The sequence below is a fragment of the Sarcophilus harrisii genome, chromosome 1 (genome assembly GCF_902635505.1).
Source record: "Sarcophilus harrisii chromosome 1, mSarHar1.11, whole genome shotgun sequence".
NCBI lineage: Eukaryota > Metazoa > Chordata > Mammalia > Dasyuromorphia > Dasyuridae > Sarcophilus > Sarcophilus harrisii.
In genome coordinates, this window is record NC_045426.1 from 446616823 (window position 1) to 446633426 (window position 16604).

At 33.7% G+C, this 16604-nt stretch overlaps 1 protein-coding gene across 4 annotated transcripts in view; it reads left to right on the forward strand.

The window, feature by feature from the left end:
• Window positions 1-16604, forward strand: part of STAU2 (staufen double-stranded RNA binding protein 2) — a 447924-nt gene that overhangs the window by 132261 nt on the left and 299059 nt on the right. For all 4 annotated transcript variants that reach the window (XM_031946251.1, XM_031946252.1, XM_031946253.1 and 1 more), the window contains 3 exons: window positions 9987-10146; window positions 12157-12264; window positions 12812-13024. In XM_031946251.1, coding sequence (XP_031802111.1) covers window positions 9987-10146; window positions 12157-12264; window positions 12812-13024 — 481 coding nt within the window. The remainder of the gene's footprint in view (window positions 1-9986; window positions 10147-12156; window positions 12265-12811; window positions 13025-16604) is intronic.

Consider the following 16604-nt stretch of genomic DNA (forward strand, 5'->3'; position numbering starts at 1 on the left):
ATGATATGGGGCATATCATTAGACACCATTGTTAAGTCAGAGGATGAAGTGTAACAAGAATGAAACAAGTCAGGCATCCGGTCTCAAAATTTCATATATAAGATTATTTTATTATATATATTGTCAAATTCTGAAATAAATAAATAAATATATTTGTCTTTTTATATACATATTTGATAGCTAAAAAGGGAGAGGCCCCAAGGGCTCTATATATATATATATATATATATATATTTGTCTTTTTATATACATATTTGATAGCTAAAAAGGGAGAGGCCCCAAGGGCTCTATAGTGTGCAATTAATATTTTGGCCAGAAAATCAGCAGATTGTTTCAGTATGGTTATATGTTATGACATCATATTCCAGTAAAATTATAATGAACAGAAATTTTGTTTGTCTCTGTGGCAAACCAAAACGAGTTTTGTAATTGTCAACAGACCTTCATGATTATAATGGCGCCCACTTACATCACTGTAGTTAAGAGCCTGTCAGCATTCCAGTTATGAACCCCAATTTTCAGGGGTTTATAACCGATTGTAAACATTTTCTTTGTGTTGGAACTTGGCAAAAAAGACCTCGGTCCAGGGGAAATTTTCTGATTTCATGGAAGGAGACAAATTTTGTGGGATATATTCTAGGAAAACATTTACTTTTAGGTCTCTTGAATTAGAAGCAGCAATAGGTGGATCAGTGAATAAAATGCTGGGTCTGGAGTCAGAAAGACCTGAGTTCAAATTCAGAATCAAACTAACTGTACTAGCTATATGACCCTGGGCAAATCATTTTACCTCTCCTTTAATCTACTGGAGAAAGAAATGGTAAACCACTCTAATGTCTTTGCCAAGAAAACCTCATGGACAATTTAGCATAAGATCTATTACAGGGTCATAAAGAGTTGAAAACAACTGAACAACAAGAACAGTTGTCTCATAGATTGTACCATACTTTTCAGTTTTTATAATGAAAGGCCAGAGCAAGGCAGCGATTTCTGGTGTTTAAAAAAAAAAAAGATATATAAGATAATCTTTTATCTATTGTATAGTAGAAGAAAGTTTGAATTTGGAGTCACAAGACCCAGATTGAAATTCAGATTTTTTTACTTGTATCTGTGTGACTTGGAGGAATCATTAACTGTCTTGGACCTCAGTTTCCTTACATGTAAAATAAATATGTTGAATTAATTGTTTTCTGTTAGTCTCTGTTATAGTTTTATAAGTCTTATGATTTTGGGGGGAAGAAGGGAAATTATTTGAAAGTTTGTGGATGATATGAGTTAATAAGTTTGGTTTTAAGCTACATTTTTAATTTTAATACTGTGAGAAATAATTACATTGGAGGGGTGAAGTTAAAAGTCTTTTAATTACACAGCTGCAGAGGTGGGTGTCCTATAAAATAAGAATGCTTAGAATCAAGATTTTGTCCTTTTTTATACCTGAAATGCAAGTACTTCCCTTGATGCCCCATTGGATGAGTACCAGAGGTCACAATCTATTAGAAAAGTGTATTCATCCCTGATTACATAATTACTCCTCCCAGAGCATTCACCTAAGCCTGATTACCAATTGACCGAGTATTGCTTTATTTGAAAAGTCTTAATTCCCCCATGTAAGTCTAAGTTTCCTCCTCTGATCACATCATTACATATGTCCTACCTGTCTCCACATGTTAGTGGTTCTGGACCTCTAATTACATTTACAAAAAATAAGAATTTCTTATTCTAAATCTCCACCCCTGATTACATTCTCCTTTTATCATTATTATTTTTTATTTCTTTGTTCCACATCTTAGCATCCTAACCTCCATTTATTAGGTCTCATTTTTTTTTTTTTCTAATTTGTTTCATTTCTCTTAATTTCTTTAATTCAGTTTTCTAACTCTAGGGAAACTAAACCCCCCTCCATTTCTCAGATACTTTATCAGCTAATCTTCAAGCTCATCACTGTAGATACTCTTTAGCACTGCTGATTACGATTGACCCATGCTTTGACACCTGTGTTTTTGTCTTCCTGTAAATTCTTTGTAGAATGTCCAAAAACATTCTAGGAGTCTGTCTTTAAATAACCAAGCTTTTGTGTGGATGCCTGTTAGCACGTAATCTATCCATTGGTATTCCCTTATTCTTTCTAAATGATTGGATCATGCATTTCTCTGATATTCTTTTTTTAATGATATTTTATATTTTCCAAATTATATGCAAAAACAATTTTTTACCATTCTGTAATATTCTCTTCTAAAATGTAATGTTTTCTAGGAGCAGGTTTCTTGAGGGTTTCTGGAGACAGCCTTAGTTTCAGTTCAGTAATCACAAGTGCAGCCAGGGATTAAAATCCAAATCCTTTATTGTCTCCTTCACTTGGGCCGGTTAGCTTTTTTTATAGGCCTATCTCTCTCCTTGATTCCGAGAGCTTCCGTTGCTAGTCCTTTGCCTCTGCCAGCTTCTGCCTCTAGTTCCCTCCGAATGTCTCCGAAACCAAAGGTTTGTACTTCAGCCTCCAGCTAGCACAAAGGTAGAAGATGGAATTAATCTGTCTCAGCCTCAGAAAGCTTCTAGTGGGCTTGTCCTCTCTGGCTTTGACAGTTCCTCCTTATATGTTCCACACTGAGTATACACCAATCATTATATCACTAGGAAACCATTATTTGTTGTAGGATTAAATCAGTGCTACACTAAATTCCCCCCCCCCCCAATTCCCCTTAGCACCTTGTTTCAAGTTCTGGTCCATAATATCTCATTGTAGGATTAAATCAATCATATTGAACCATGCTAAATTAGATAATTATTGTCTCTATCAATTCCACTGACTTAGTACCTTGTAAGAATCCTGACGCCATTCATTTTTTAAAATTGAGTTTCAAATTCTCTCCTTCCTTACTTTCCCCTTCCCTGAGATGGTAAGCAATTTGATATAAGTTATGCATGTACAATCATGTAAAACATTTCTGTTACTCATATAATGAAAGAAAAACACTGACCAAAAAAAAAAAAAACTGTTAAAAAATAAAGTGAAAATTAGTATGTATCAATCTGCATTCATATTCTATCAGTTCTTTCTCTGAGGGTAGATAGCATTTTTCTTCAGTGAGTCCTTTGGAATTGTCGTGGATCTTTTTATTGCTGAAATCATAGATCATTCGCAGTTGATCACCTGATATTCTTTATATCACTTTTCCCACTTGATTCTTCATTGATTATACATAACAGCCCACTGATATTTGTCATGTGTTTTCACTGCCATTTCAGGTACCCACAGCTTTAACTTTTCAAAGATGAGAATTCCTTGCTACGAAACTACATAATATTACTTGAAAAATATTGATAAAAAAAGATGACTTTGCTTCAGGGATAAGTGGGGTCATCAGAAGCATTTCCTAAGTGTGTGCCAGCATTTTTTACTCCTGTTAAATTCTGGGTCAATTCATTGTATACCTATAATGGATGCCCAAGATATATATGTATTAATATTTATGGGACTTATGGAATTCCAGTTCAATTGCACAATCTGGACAATCTGGCTGAGTTTTTCAGCCACTTTTCCTCCACTGTGTGTAGAGTTAGGTCAAAGTCTTTTGAATGTGTATTGATTGCATTTAGGAGGTTCTGTAGGGTTCTGGGAATTGATGAAAACAACACAGTGCCATTTGAAAACTGTTATGGGCCAGAACTCTGAAACAAGGATTCTTACAAGATGTTAAATCAGTAGAATTGATGAGACAATGGTGTCTAGTTTATCATGGTGTTTAATAGTTTTCTAAATTCAGTATGATTGAGTTAATATCACAACAAATAATGGTTTCCCAGTGATGTAATGATTGGTTTATACTCAGTGTAGAGCATATAAGCTGGGAGCCTCAGCCAGAGGCAGGGGCCAGAGAGAACAAGCAACCTGGAGTCAGGAGCCAGAGAGGACAAGCAATCTGGAGACAGGAGCTTCAAGCTCTCAGAGCCAAGGAGAGAGAGAGAGATTCATTTCCATCTTCATCAGCTTTGTGGTGGCAGGCCTGTCTTCCAGCATTTTCTCCACTGAAACCAAGTCCCCTCCAAAGGCCAGGAGAAAGCTAGCTGAGCACCAGATGAAGGAGACAATAAAAACTTTTGGACTTTAACACCTGGCTATTCTCATGGAGATTACTCTGCTGAAATGAAGCCTGCTCCAAAGACTCCAGAAAACCAACAGAACATTACAGAAAACAAGTGCTTTTGGAAGATTTCATCGTTGTTAGTAAATGTTTCTACTTGGATTCAGGGTTGGACGTCCTTCATGATGTGACCAGATCTTTGACACATTTGGCAAGCTTTTTTATGCCTTGTGCAATAATAATCAGAAGACTATCAAACAAATTTATTTTTATTCCTACTTTTTTTTTTTCCTGAGGCAGCTGAGGCTAAGTGACTTGCCCAGAGCACACAGCTAGTAAGTGTTAAGTGTCTGAGGCTAGATTTAAACTCAGGTCCTCCTGACTTCAGGGCTGATGCTCTATCCACTGCCCTACCAAGCTGCCTCTATTCCTACGTTTTTAAAGAAGTCTCCTATGATTGAGACACTTTGTTGAAACCTTTTAGACAATATTTTGCTCTACTGAGTAAAATTATTTATTTTAATAGTCAGCAAAGAATAGTTACAGTTGTTTTCTGTATTCAGTACTCCTTCTGTCAGTCTTAGAATCTCATAGGATTGTTTTGAGGATTAAGTAGGATGATGTATTCAAAGTGCTTAGAAAATTTTAGTGTTGTACAAATGTTAGTTGTGATTATCTTTAGTAGTAGTGTAATGCCAAAGAAAGTGAGCAAGACAGAGGTTAGAGACCAATTGAATAGTTTATTAAATGGAGAGAGATACTGGGACCAGATGGATCTTGGTCCCAGGGCTAGATGAGACTATCATCTCAAAGAATCCAGCCCTGAGTACTGGGACAGCAAGATTTTTTATAGTATAACAAGAATAGTGACAAAATGGGGGAGGTACCTAGGTGGGGATAACCTAATGGTGGGGAAGGCCCCTAGGATGACACAATGGAGGGAGGTTACTAATATTCTAATGACATCTAAAATGGATAAACCTTTATCCTGTCAAATATTAAGAAGGAATGTCTATAACCTAAAGATATAAAATCTTCATCTCATCAACCATTTAAGAGGGAATGATTATAGCCCGGGGTTTTGGGGCAGAGCAACTGAGATAGACCTTTATCTCATCAAACATTAAGAGGGAAAGGTTATAACCTGAGGCAGAGTAACTAAATAGGACAATTGGAGAAACTGGGTCAGGACATTAAAAAGGAACTTTGGCACAACAGTAGTATGAATTGTATAATTGCAAAGATATGCTTTGTTGTTGCTCTGAATATCATTTGTAATTTGCAATTGCTCAGAATTTCATTGCAGTACCCAGTGTAATTGTATATTACAAATGAAAAATAGTGGTTTGTTCATTTTCAACCTAGATCTTTGCTGTATTTGAGATTATTGATCATCCCTTCTTTCTTGAGGATTTCTTTCTTTCTTTTCTTTTCTTTTTTTTTAGCTTTTTATTTACAAGTTATATGCATGGGTAATTTTACAGCATTGACAATTGCCAAACTTTTTGTTCCAATTTTTCCCCTCCTTCCCCTCCTCCTCCACCCACCATGGCAGGTTGACCAATACATGTTAAATATGTTAAAGTATAAATTAAATACAATATAGGTATACATGTCCTAACAGTTATTTTGCTGTACAAAAAGAAATAGTGTACTATTAGCCTGTGAAGGAAATAAAAAATGCAGGCAGACAAAAATAGAGGGATTGGGAATTCTATGTAATGGTTCATAGTCATCTCCCATAGTTCTTTTGCTGGCTGTATGTAGCTGATTCAATTCTTTACTGCTCTATTGGAACTGATTTGATTCATCTCATTGCTGAAGAGGGAAGTCCATCAGAATTGATCATCATATAAAATTGTTGTTGAAGTATATAATGATCTCCTGGTCCTGCTCATTTCACTAAGCAGAGGATTTCTTTTACTTTGGTTTCTATGACATCCTCTCTTCTTTCTCTCCCTCCACTCAATCTTAGGTTCTTTTTTTGTTGTTGTTGTTCATTTATTTCAGTTGTGTGTCTCTGTGACCTCATTTGGAATTTTCTTGGCAAAGATTTTGGAGTAGTTTGCCATTTCCTTCTCTTGCTCATTTTATGGATAAAACAAACTGGGGTGGTTGACTTTTCCAGGGTCACACAGCTAATAATGTCTGAGATCAGATTTAAATTTAGGAAGATAGAAAGGGATTCTGGGAAGAAGGGAGTAGGTCATAAAATTCCAAGCTCTCTAGATTTCTCCCCCAAACGAAACAAAATTGTTCCTCAGGGCAAATGTATACAGGTGAAAAACAAATAAAACTTGGGAGAGAACAGTGGTCCTCCAGGGCAACCTGAGAAGACTTGTAGAAAGAACTCTGGTCAGAGATTTAGTAGATATGAAGTGTAAATTCCTCCAAGCTAGCTCTGTTGAAACAGCAAGTGGGGAGTTCTGGGGGTTAGCTGGGTTGGGAAGTTGCCTCAGCTCCAAGCACAAGAACTTTCACCTTCTGAGTCCAGGAAGATTGAGGGAATCTTTGCTGATAAGGATCACCAGACCTTGCTGTGCTGCTGGGACGTGGCACTGGGCAAGGAGGAATCAGCATATGCCTGGTGAGTGCAGAAACAATGGGCAGGGAAGCTGCAGGATTTGGGCCCTTAAAGGAGGGTGGAATACTTGCTTTGGGATCTGAATCAGAGGAGAGAGCTGAAGTGAAGCCGGAAGCACCCCCCACCCCCCACCCCCACAGGACTAGAGATGATTACACTAAAAGTTCTTTTTTTTTAAAGAGCAGATAAAGGAGAAAGACTCCAACCATAGAAACTTACTATGGAAATACTTCATGGGAAGAGCCAGAAGTCCCAAAGAGGGACACTGAAGTAAAAAAAAGCTTCTACCCAAAGAGTAATGTTAAATGGCTTCCTGCCCAGAGAGAATTTTTAGAAGAATTCAAAAAAAGCTTTAAAAAAGCAAAGGAGAGAGATTGAGGAAAAACTAAACAAACAAAAAACATGATCTGAGGAAAACAGATTATGAAAAGAAAGTCTTCTAATTAGAACAGGAGATCCAGAGTTTTAAAGCAGAAAGTGACTCTTTGAAAATTAGAATTGGGCAAGGGAAGTGTGAAACTATAAAAGACCAAGAAATAATAAAACAAAATGTAAAGAATTAAAAAATAACAGTGAATGATATAAGAAAAACAGATATAAGATATAAGAAACAGATATAAGAAAGACAATAGAACAAGAGATCGTCAAGAAAAGAAAACACAAGAATGGTACACCTGAAAGTAAGACCAAAAAAAGAATCTTGACACAATAATGAAAGATCTAATTATAGAAAATTGTTCTGAAGTGAAAGAATGAGGGGAAAGTACAAATAGGAAAAAATCCATCAATCACCACCTCAAAGAGATCCTATAAGAAAACATACAGGAACAACATTGCTAAATTTTGAAACCTCTAGATTAAAGAGAAAAATTTAAAAGCAAACAAAACTCCAATTTAGATATACTAAAACTACAATTAGAATTGCACAGGACCTCTCAACAGCTAAAAAAAAAAGACCAATATATGCATACTATATATTGACAATCTATTCTTTTGAAAAATTCTTTTGAATTAGAGTTGTGGCTAAAAGTATCATATCTGTTATGCCAAAGTTCCCTTGTAATGTGATGACCCAGTTCCTCCAATTGTCCTATTTAGTTATTCTTTCTTAGGTTATAACCTTTCCCTCTTAATGTTTGAGATAAAGGTTTTATAGACATTCCTTCTTAATTTTTGACAAGATAATGGTTTATCCATTTTAGATGTCATTAGAATATCAGTAACCTCCCTCCATTAGGTATCCCCACCTAAGTCCCTCCATTATGTCATTGTTCTTGTTATTCCATGAAAAGCTTGCTGCCCCGATACTTGGGGCTACACTCTTTGAGATGTTAGTCTCGTCTAGTCCTGGGATCAACATGGATCCATTGGTCCCAGTATTTCTCTCCATTTAATAAACTATTGAATTGATCTCTAATCTCTTGTCTTGCTCAGTTTCTTCGGCATTACAATATCCAGTAAAGTTAAGTATAATATTGGATTTTTTAAAATGGACATTCATTGAACTGCCAGAATTTCAGGATTTTGTCTCAAAAAATAAACAAACCTGAGTACAGAAAATGGCCTATTTTTCTATGTAATATGAGGCAAGGTTCTTAGCTGGGAGTTTAGGGTAGGAGGAGCCATAGGAAATTTGAAAAAAGATTTGGAAGAGCTACTCTAATGAGGGAGAGAGTGAATAGATTAGGAAGGTGGAGAGGCAGTTCTCTACCATTTTGTGGGCCCTTATGAGATTATGTAAAGTAAATCTGTAATGAACCCAGTGGACAGATTTTCCTAATTTTTTCTATTTCACATGAGTAAGAGTGAAAGTGGTGGATTATAAGAGTAATCTAAGGCTGGGTTTTGGCAGGATAAGATTAGTGATAAATTAAGTATTAACAATTTGCAGTGGATTCAAGAGAAGATGATAGTGTAGAGTTGAACTAGTTTAGCTCAGGTGGGGAAGGGAGATGATAGTTCAGGAAAGAATGCAGGGGTCTTCAAACTACGCCCAAGGGCCAGATGCAGCAGCTGAGGACGATTATCCCCCTCACCCAGGGCTATGAAGTTTCTTTATTTAAGGCCCACAAAACAAAGTTTTTGTTTTTACTATAGTCTGGCCCTCCAACAGTCTGAGGGACAGTGAACTGGCCCCCTATTTAAAAAGTTTGAGGACCCCCGTAAGGGATTAGAGGTCATAGTGAAGATGAAGAATGGAGTTAAGGGTGTTGTGCCAAAGTTCCCTTTAATGTCGTGACCCAGTTTCTCCAATTGTCCTATTTATCTATTCTGTCTCAGGTTATAACCTTTCCCTCTTAATGTTTGATGAGATAAAGGTCAACCTCAGTTGCTCTACTCCAAAACCCCTGGCTATATAATTATTCCTCTTAAATGGTTGATGAGATAAAGGTTTTATATCTTTAGGTTATAGACATTCCATTTTAGATGTCATTAGAATATCAGTAACCTCCCTCCATTGTGTCATCCTAGGGCCTCCCCCACCATTAGGTTATCCCTACCTAAGTACTTCCCTCATTATGTCATTGTTCTTGTTATCCTATAAAAAAGCTTGCCCTCTGATACTTAATTGCTGGACTCTTTGAGATGATAGTCTCTTTTAGTCCTGAGACCAAGATCCATTTGGTCTCAGTATATCTCTCCATTTAATAAACTATTGAATTGGTCTCTAACCTCTGTCTTGCTCAGTTTCTCCGGCATTACAAGGGTTGTAAGGAAAAGGGGAAAATGAACTGATAAAAGATTATAATGCGATCTAAAGATTTCATAATAAATAGAACAACAAAGAAGAATTATATTAAGATGTAAAAGAATTGCAGTCCACATCAGTAGGAAAATATTTTCCATTCCCACTGATAAAAATATGAATCTTTAAAAGTTCTGATATCAGTGTAACAACCTAGTGAAACCTGGAGACTTTTAACAACTCCCTTCTACAAATACTGGATCTAATGAACCTAAGCAGCAACATTGAATTGTTTTAATTCTAACACTATTGCATTAACATATTAGCTAAAATCCAATATGATAAAATGGTTAACATTAAGGGAATATGTAGTTTATCTTTAACTTTAAGTTATTTATTTTTAGCTGTTTACTAATATTTGAGTGAAAATTATTCAAAATAAATTTATTTTTTATGTAGTTTTTCTATTATATAGTAACAATATAAGGTAAAGATAATACTTTTATTTTTTAGTTGTATCAGTATCTATTTGGAGATAAAGTTTTTATAGTGACTGAGTAGTTTAAAACAAATTTCATTTAAAAATTTTATAGAGTGGTTTCCTCCCAATTATAACATTTACACTTTCCCATTCTAGGTATCACTGCCCAGTGCCTAAGGTTTTTTATGTCCAACTAACTGTTGGAAACAATGAGTTCTTTGGGGAAGGAAAGACTCGTCAGGCTGCTAGACACAATGCTGCAACAAAGGCTCTCCAAGCTCTCCAGAATGAACCCATCCCAGAAAAATTACCTCAGGTGCCATTGTTTTTAATACTCAAATGAACATGAAATTTCATTGACATGGGTCCTCCTTCCAACAGTGCCTAATGGCAATGCATCTAGATCTTTTTTCACTGTGTAACTCTGATTTATGGTCCTTTCACACCAAGGGGTGGGAGTGGGTGGGAAGGCATTATATTGTTCATAGCCAGGACTGCTCTGAAGTACTAGTGAAACTATAATTTGGGGTTCTGAGTATCACTCTTTCCTGATCTTACATTGTAGCTGAGGATGCTTTATGAGACTTCTATGAATTTCTAAGCCCAAGATTTTGGTTCTGAGACCAAGCTGTTTTGGCAATGACAGCAGGGGAATATACAAGGATGAAAGAATAACATTAATTAATTTGCTCAGCATTTGTTGAATACTTATAATAGATATTGCACTATATGTGATGGAAGACTAGGCATCATATTAGGGGATGAGTAAAGGAGAAAAGAGTGGACATTTATCAGGTGCTTGCTAAATGCTTTACAAATATTTGTCTCATTTGATCCTCACAATAACTTTGTGAGGTAGATGCTATTATGATATTCATTTTAATGTTGAGGAAACTGAGGCAAAGAGAGGTGAAGTGACTTAATTAGGATCATGTAACTACTAAGTCTCTGAGGCTGCTTTTGAACTCAGATCTTCCTTACTCTAGCCCCAGGGCTCTATCCACTGAGCCACCTAACTGATAAAATTAGAAGATTGGTATGGTCATATGTAGATTCAGGGTAGTATAATTGGGTCCAAAATTGAATATCATGACAGTTAAAAGAATAGCTCATGTTTGTATTAAAATTTTCAATTTTCAGCAATTTTTCAGCCCTACAATCATACTATGAGATAGGTCATAAAAATATCATTATTCCCACTTTGCATATGTAAACATGAAGGCTCAGAGAGGTTAAGTGACTTATCTTACAGAAACTAAGTGATAAAGCTGGGATTCAGACCCAGGACTTCTGATTGATTTTTAGTTTTCTTTTTACTACTATTCCTAGAAGTGGGATTTCTACAATATTTAAGCCCTAGATCTTTCATGACAATGTGAAATAACAAATGAATAACATTGGATTTAGAGTTGAAGAATCTATGTTTAAATCCCATCCTTGTTACATCTTAAATGATTGGTTTTGAACAAGTCATTTAAAATTTTTTGATGTCTTATTTGAATCTCAGGTTCCACCTGCAAAATGAGACAATTGTTCATATTATCTCTAAAATCCTTCTCAACAATAGATCTTATGATTTCAGTACTAATTAGAAAAAAAAAATTCCTTTATGTTGATCTTAAATATATCCCCTTCCTATTTCTCTTCATTGATTCTGTTTTTTTCCTTCTGAAGCCAAGGAAGAAAAAAAAAATCAGTTCTTCATGATAAAATAAATTGTGATCTTCTAAATATTTGAAGTGAGCTTACTTATCCCTCTCTTAAATTTTCTCTTTTCCAGACTAAATACCATAACAGATCCCAGGTTGAAACTTTGTGCTTTAAACATTTGTGTGAGTAAGCACAGGAAAAGAAAATCAGATATCTAAGTTGGGACTCTAGTGTCTCCCAGGGTTGGCCATTCTCATAATGCCTAGAATGTATTAATAAATGGTATTAGCACACATATATTCAGAATTTCTTTTGTCTAAGAATAATTGCTTGTTAAATTGGATCAATTAGAAGGCACAAAAGTATGTATCTAAAGAGCTACAAGTCGTCACCTTCTGATTTCAGTGTCAGTAAGTTTGACTACATTGGATACATATGTATGAATTTTGTTTATAAAATTAATTTATAATTTTTATCAATATATTTTTCCATTATACTTTTTGGAAAGATATCCCACAGTTTTGACAGGAGTCAAATTTATTAGGAAAATTCCATTATGGTTGATTTCTATCAAAGCAATTTCCTTGTTTTCTCACCCTGATGTTATAAAAGCTAAGTTCCTTGATAATTGAATATATATGATATAGCATAATTTTTCTTGTTTTTCATGATTTAGAATGGAGAATCAGGAAAAGAAATAGAAGAAGAAAAAGATGCAAACAAATCTGAGATCAGCTTAGTTTTTGAAATTGGATTGAAACGTAACATGCCTGTCACTTTTGAGGTATGTATTCAATATTTTTCTGGGTTTTTTTCTGCCCCCCCCCCCCCCCCCCAATCACTGAAAATAAATTATCTTGTAAAAATAAGTTATAATTTAGTAATTTGAAAAATTTTGTTTCCCTAATTTTATGAACCCACAAGCATATGATCTTTCACAAAGAACATCATTTCTTTAAGGAATGAAGGCAATTTGATTTTGTCCAAAACTATCCTTGTGGTACAAATAATATGACAGGAACTACTGAGTTGGAGAGGCTTCATGTGTAGGGCCCAATAGTGACTATGTATCTGTTGTCAGAGGACCAACCTAACTAAATATGGAGAGGCTTATCATTATGGAGTTGGCCACTGTGTGGAGAGGCTTATCACTATGAGGTTGACCACTGAATGATGAATTTTTGACTGCTGTAGCTCATTATAATTATTTTCTAAGTCTTAGAGGGATTTTTTCCTGTGGTCATGAAGAAAGTATTTTCACCAGTGAAAACATAAATCCTTGCAGTTTTGAAGAATAAGTACAAATACTATGTCTTATCTTAAATGTATAGGTCATTAAGGAAAGTGGACCTCCACATATGAAGAGTTTTGTTACTCGAGTATCAGTAGGAGAGTTCTCTGCAGAAGGAGAAGGAAATAGCAAAAAACTCTCCAAAAAACGTGCTGCAAGTTCTGTGTTACAGGAATTAAGAAAGCTTCCACCTCTTCCTGTGATTGAAAAGCCAAAATTGTATTTTAGAAAACGTCCTAAAACAATATTAAAGGTAAGAAATATATATGTGAGAGTGACTAAATTGTTAAAAATTCCTTAAAGTACTTTTAAAATTGGATAACTCTGTAAGGCTTTTCTCTTAACTTATAAACATTTAGAGAAGAATATGCATATGCAGACAAAGTCCAGTATGATTCTCCCCAATGTATATAGGACTTAATAAAGCACAGATACAAGTGCATATAAGAAATTATACTTGCAAAGCTTTAAAGAGGACTATGTATTTGGGAGACTGTCTATACTTAATCCAATTGTACTTCTGTTGCTTAAAATAATTTTGGATCCTCATTTGTAATTTCTTCAGAACCAGTTTATTTGTGAGAAAAAGAACTGTCTTAATTCTTATTCATCATGCCTCCATTTTGACAAAAGATTTTTTTAGCCAGATGAACAACTTGTCTCTTCAGTCTTGTCTCTTAGTTATTCAGAAAACTCAAATGTCTTTTTAAAAGCCTAACATTTGTTATTATAAAGAATATTCAAAAACGTGTTTTTCATATTTTATTTTATATCATCTCTGTTTCTCAGTGTCTCCTTTCTCCTCTCAGAAAACCATTCCTTATAACAAAGGAAAAAGTTCAGCAAAACTAACACACTATAAAAAATCTGACATTAAATGCAATGTTTCACATTCATTGTCCTTCCCTCTGCAAGAAAGGGAAAGGTGTTTTCTGTCTCTTCTTTTTAACTTGATATTTATAAATAGTAAACAGTAAATGCTTTTTAATTCATTCATTTTTTTAGGGCCATAATTTTGTAGCCTTTGTAGTTCTGTTTGTTTTATTATTCCTTGTTTTTTCATTTATATTATTATAGTCATTGTTTATGCTATTTGTTGCTTCTGTTTAGTTTGTGTAATTTCATGCAAATTTTACTAAGCTTCTTTACTCTTCACATTCATTGTTTCTTATCAGAATGATAAGCTTGTTTATCCATTTCCCAACTGATGCGCATCTTTGCTTTTTCTAATTCTCTGCTTCTACAAAAAGTCCTGTTGTAAATATTTTAGTGTATATGAAGCCTTTATTTTTTTTAAACCATCGAATCAATAGATCATAAAATATAAATATCTTAGTAACTATTTAATGTCAAATTGCTTCCATGAATGGTTGGACCAATTCATAGTTCTATGAATAGTTTAGTAGCATTCTTGTCTCTCCTTTAATATTGACTATTTTCATTTTTTATCTTTGTTAATTTTATTGTCTTTTTATTTGTTACCTTTGTCAGTTTGCTAGGTATACGTTGATGAATTTTTTCAACTTGTTTTCTTATATGGTTGTTAATCATTTGCGATTCTTTTGAGAATGGTTTTTAAAATATTATTTGGCACTTATCTATTAGGAAATGGCTTTTGTTTTTATGTATCTTTAGTCACCTACACCTCTGAGGTATTATGCTTTTATAAGAAATAATTCAATTCAACTTTGGTTTGCTTTTCTTAATCAACTGGTTTTCTTTTTATTTGCATTAAATGTATTCATACACACACTTTGGAATTCATGTCATAAATATTATATATTTTATCTTTTATAATTATCTCTATGTCTTTAAGAATTCACATCTTAGGTATCATTTTCAAAGTTGTCCATTATGGTTCCCTCCTTTCTGTAATATGATCTTGAATGTTCAGGTCAAGTAATCATTTTAATTCTATTGTGGTATGTAATATAAGATATTGCTCTGACCCTAACTTCTGAAAGACTATTTTCCAATTTTTCCAGCAATTTTATTTAGTAGGGAGTTCTTTCCTAAGTTATTTGTTTTAGATTATATTGTACACTGAGTTTTTGAGTTTAATTTTTTAAACTCTTCCATTGATTTTCTTTTCTATTTTATCAATAGTATTAAATAATTTTGGTAAGATTTATTTTCATTATTTTCCTAGCCTTCTTTACCTTTTGTTTTTTCATAATAATTCTGTTAATACTTTTAGCTTTATAAAAATGATTCTTAATAATTTGATTTTGTCACTCAACAAATAAATTTTGGTGGTACTTAAATTTTTATTATATTGATTGAGCCCATCCATAGCTAATCAATATTCTCTTGATAGTATTTCTTGATCTAAATCTAACAGATAGAAGGCCTTGTTTTCTAATTTTTATTACATTTTTATTTCTAATTTTTAGCATTCATTCTTTGTATTTGTTCTAGGTTTGCTAATTAAAAAAATTTTTTTTTCAATTGCATAGTCAGCTAACCCTTTCTGTTTGTATTTTGGTAATAGATGTCCTTGGCATAATTTTTTTTCTTCTAAGGATTGGTTTAACTACATCTCAGAAATTCAGGCATGGTGTTATTTTCTTTCACATAGCTATTAATGTTTTTCTATAATACTTTTTAGACTCATCCTTTTGTTATTAAGTTTCTATTTAGGACTGTCTTTTGCTTGTAATCCTTCGATTGATTAATACCTATATAATGTTATGGTCTATAAAAGATTTGTTTAATAGTTTTAGTTAATAGTTTTTAATTTTGTACCCTTTTCCATACCAACAGCTAAGGAAGTGCCTTTAACATAGTCTGTTGTTATAAATGTGTCATGTAGTATTGAGAAATATGTGTATTTAATCAATCAGTCAAAGAGCATATAAGTGCCAGGCACCACAAAGCAGTAAGCATATAAAGACTATTATAAAATACAGCTTAAAAAAAAAGTAATAATGTAATTCATCTGGAGGAACAAAAGATCAAGAATCTCAAAAGAAGTAATGAAAAAAAGTGAAAAGGAAGGAGGGGCTAAAAATACTAGATCTTGGATTATGCTGCAAAATAGTAATCATCATATTATTTGAGATGCTTGAGAAGAAGAACAAATTTCTATAGATTCTTTTTTATTTTTTAATTATTTCCATTCAGTATATAATAAAAATATCTCAGCTCTAAATTCTTTAATACTTTGTCTAAGTTCTCTGTTTTCCTTTTGATTTATCTTTTAGAGACTTGTTTAGCCTTAAGAACAGAATATTAAAATCCCTCTCTACTATTTAAAATTTTTTGCAATTCATTTAACATTTTCTTTATGAATGTAGACACCATACTAGTTGGTGAATACATGTTTAAAATTGATATTATTAATTTTCATTCCTTTAAATAATTTCTTTATTTCTGATAATGTAAAAGTATTTTGTCTGATAGCATAATTGCAATTCTTACATTTTTGTAGTCACATGATGTATAGTATATTTTATTTCTGATTCTCATTCTGATTCTGCTTTTTATGTTTCTTACAACAAATAGCAAAGTCATTTTCTTCTCTGTCCTGTCCCTCTCTTTTCTTTAATTGAATTATTTGATCCATGATATTTAAAGTTCTGAAAGTTAAAGTTCTGTGTTTTGTTCCATTTGTTTCTTTAGTACTTTTAGATGCTTTTATCCCCTTCCTCTTTTAAACTAGTACTTTGTCCCTATTCTTTATTTTGTTTAAACTGCTTGGATATGACTATTTTTTATTGTTCTCTCTTCCCTTCTTCTGCTTCCTTTAGTCTTTCAATGTGGCATTTTACCTAAATTATTCTTTCTTTCCCTTCCTTGCTTCCTCCCTTTTCCTTTCTTTTCTTTCCCTCCCT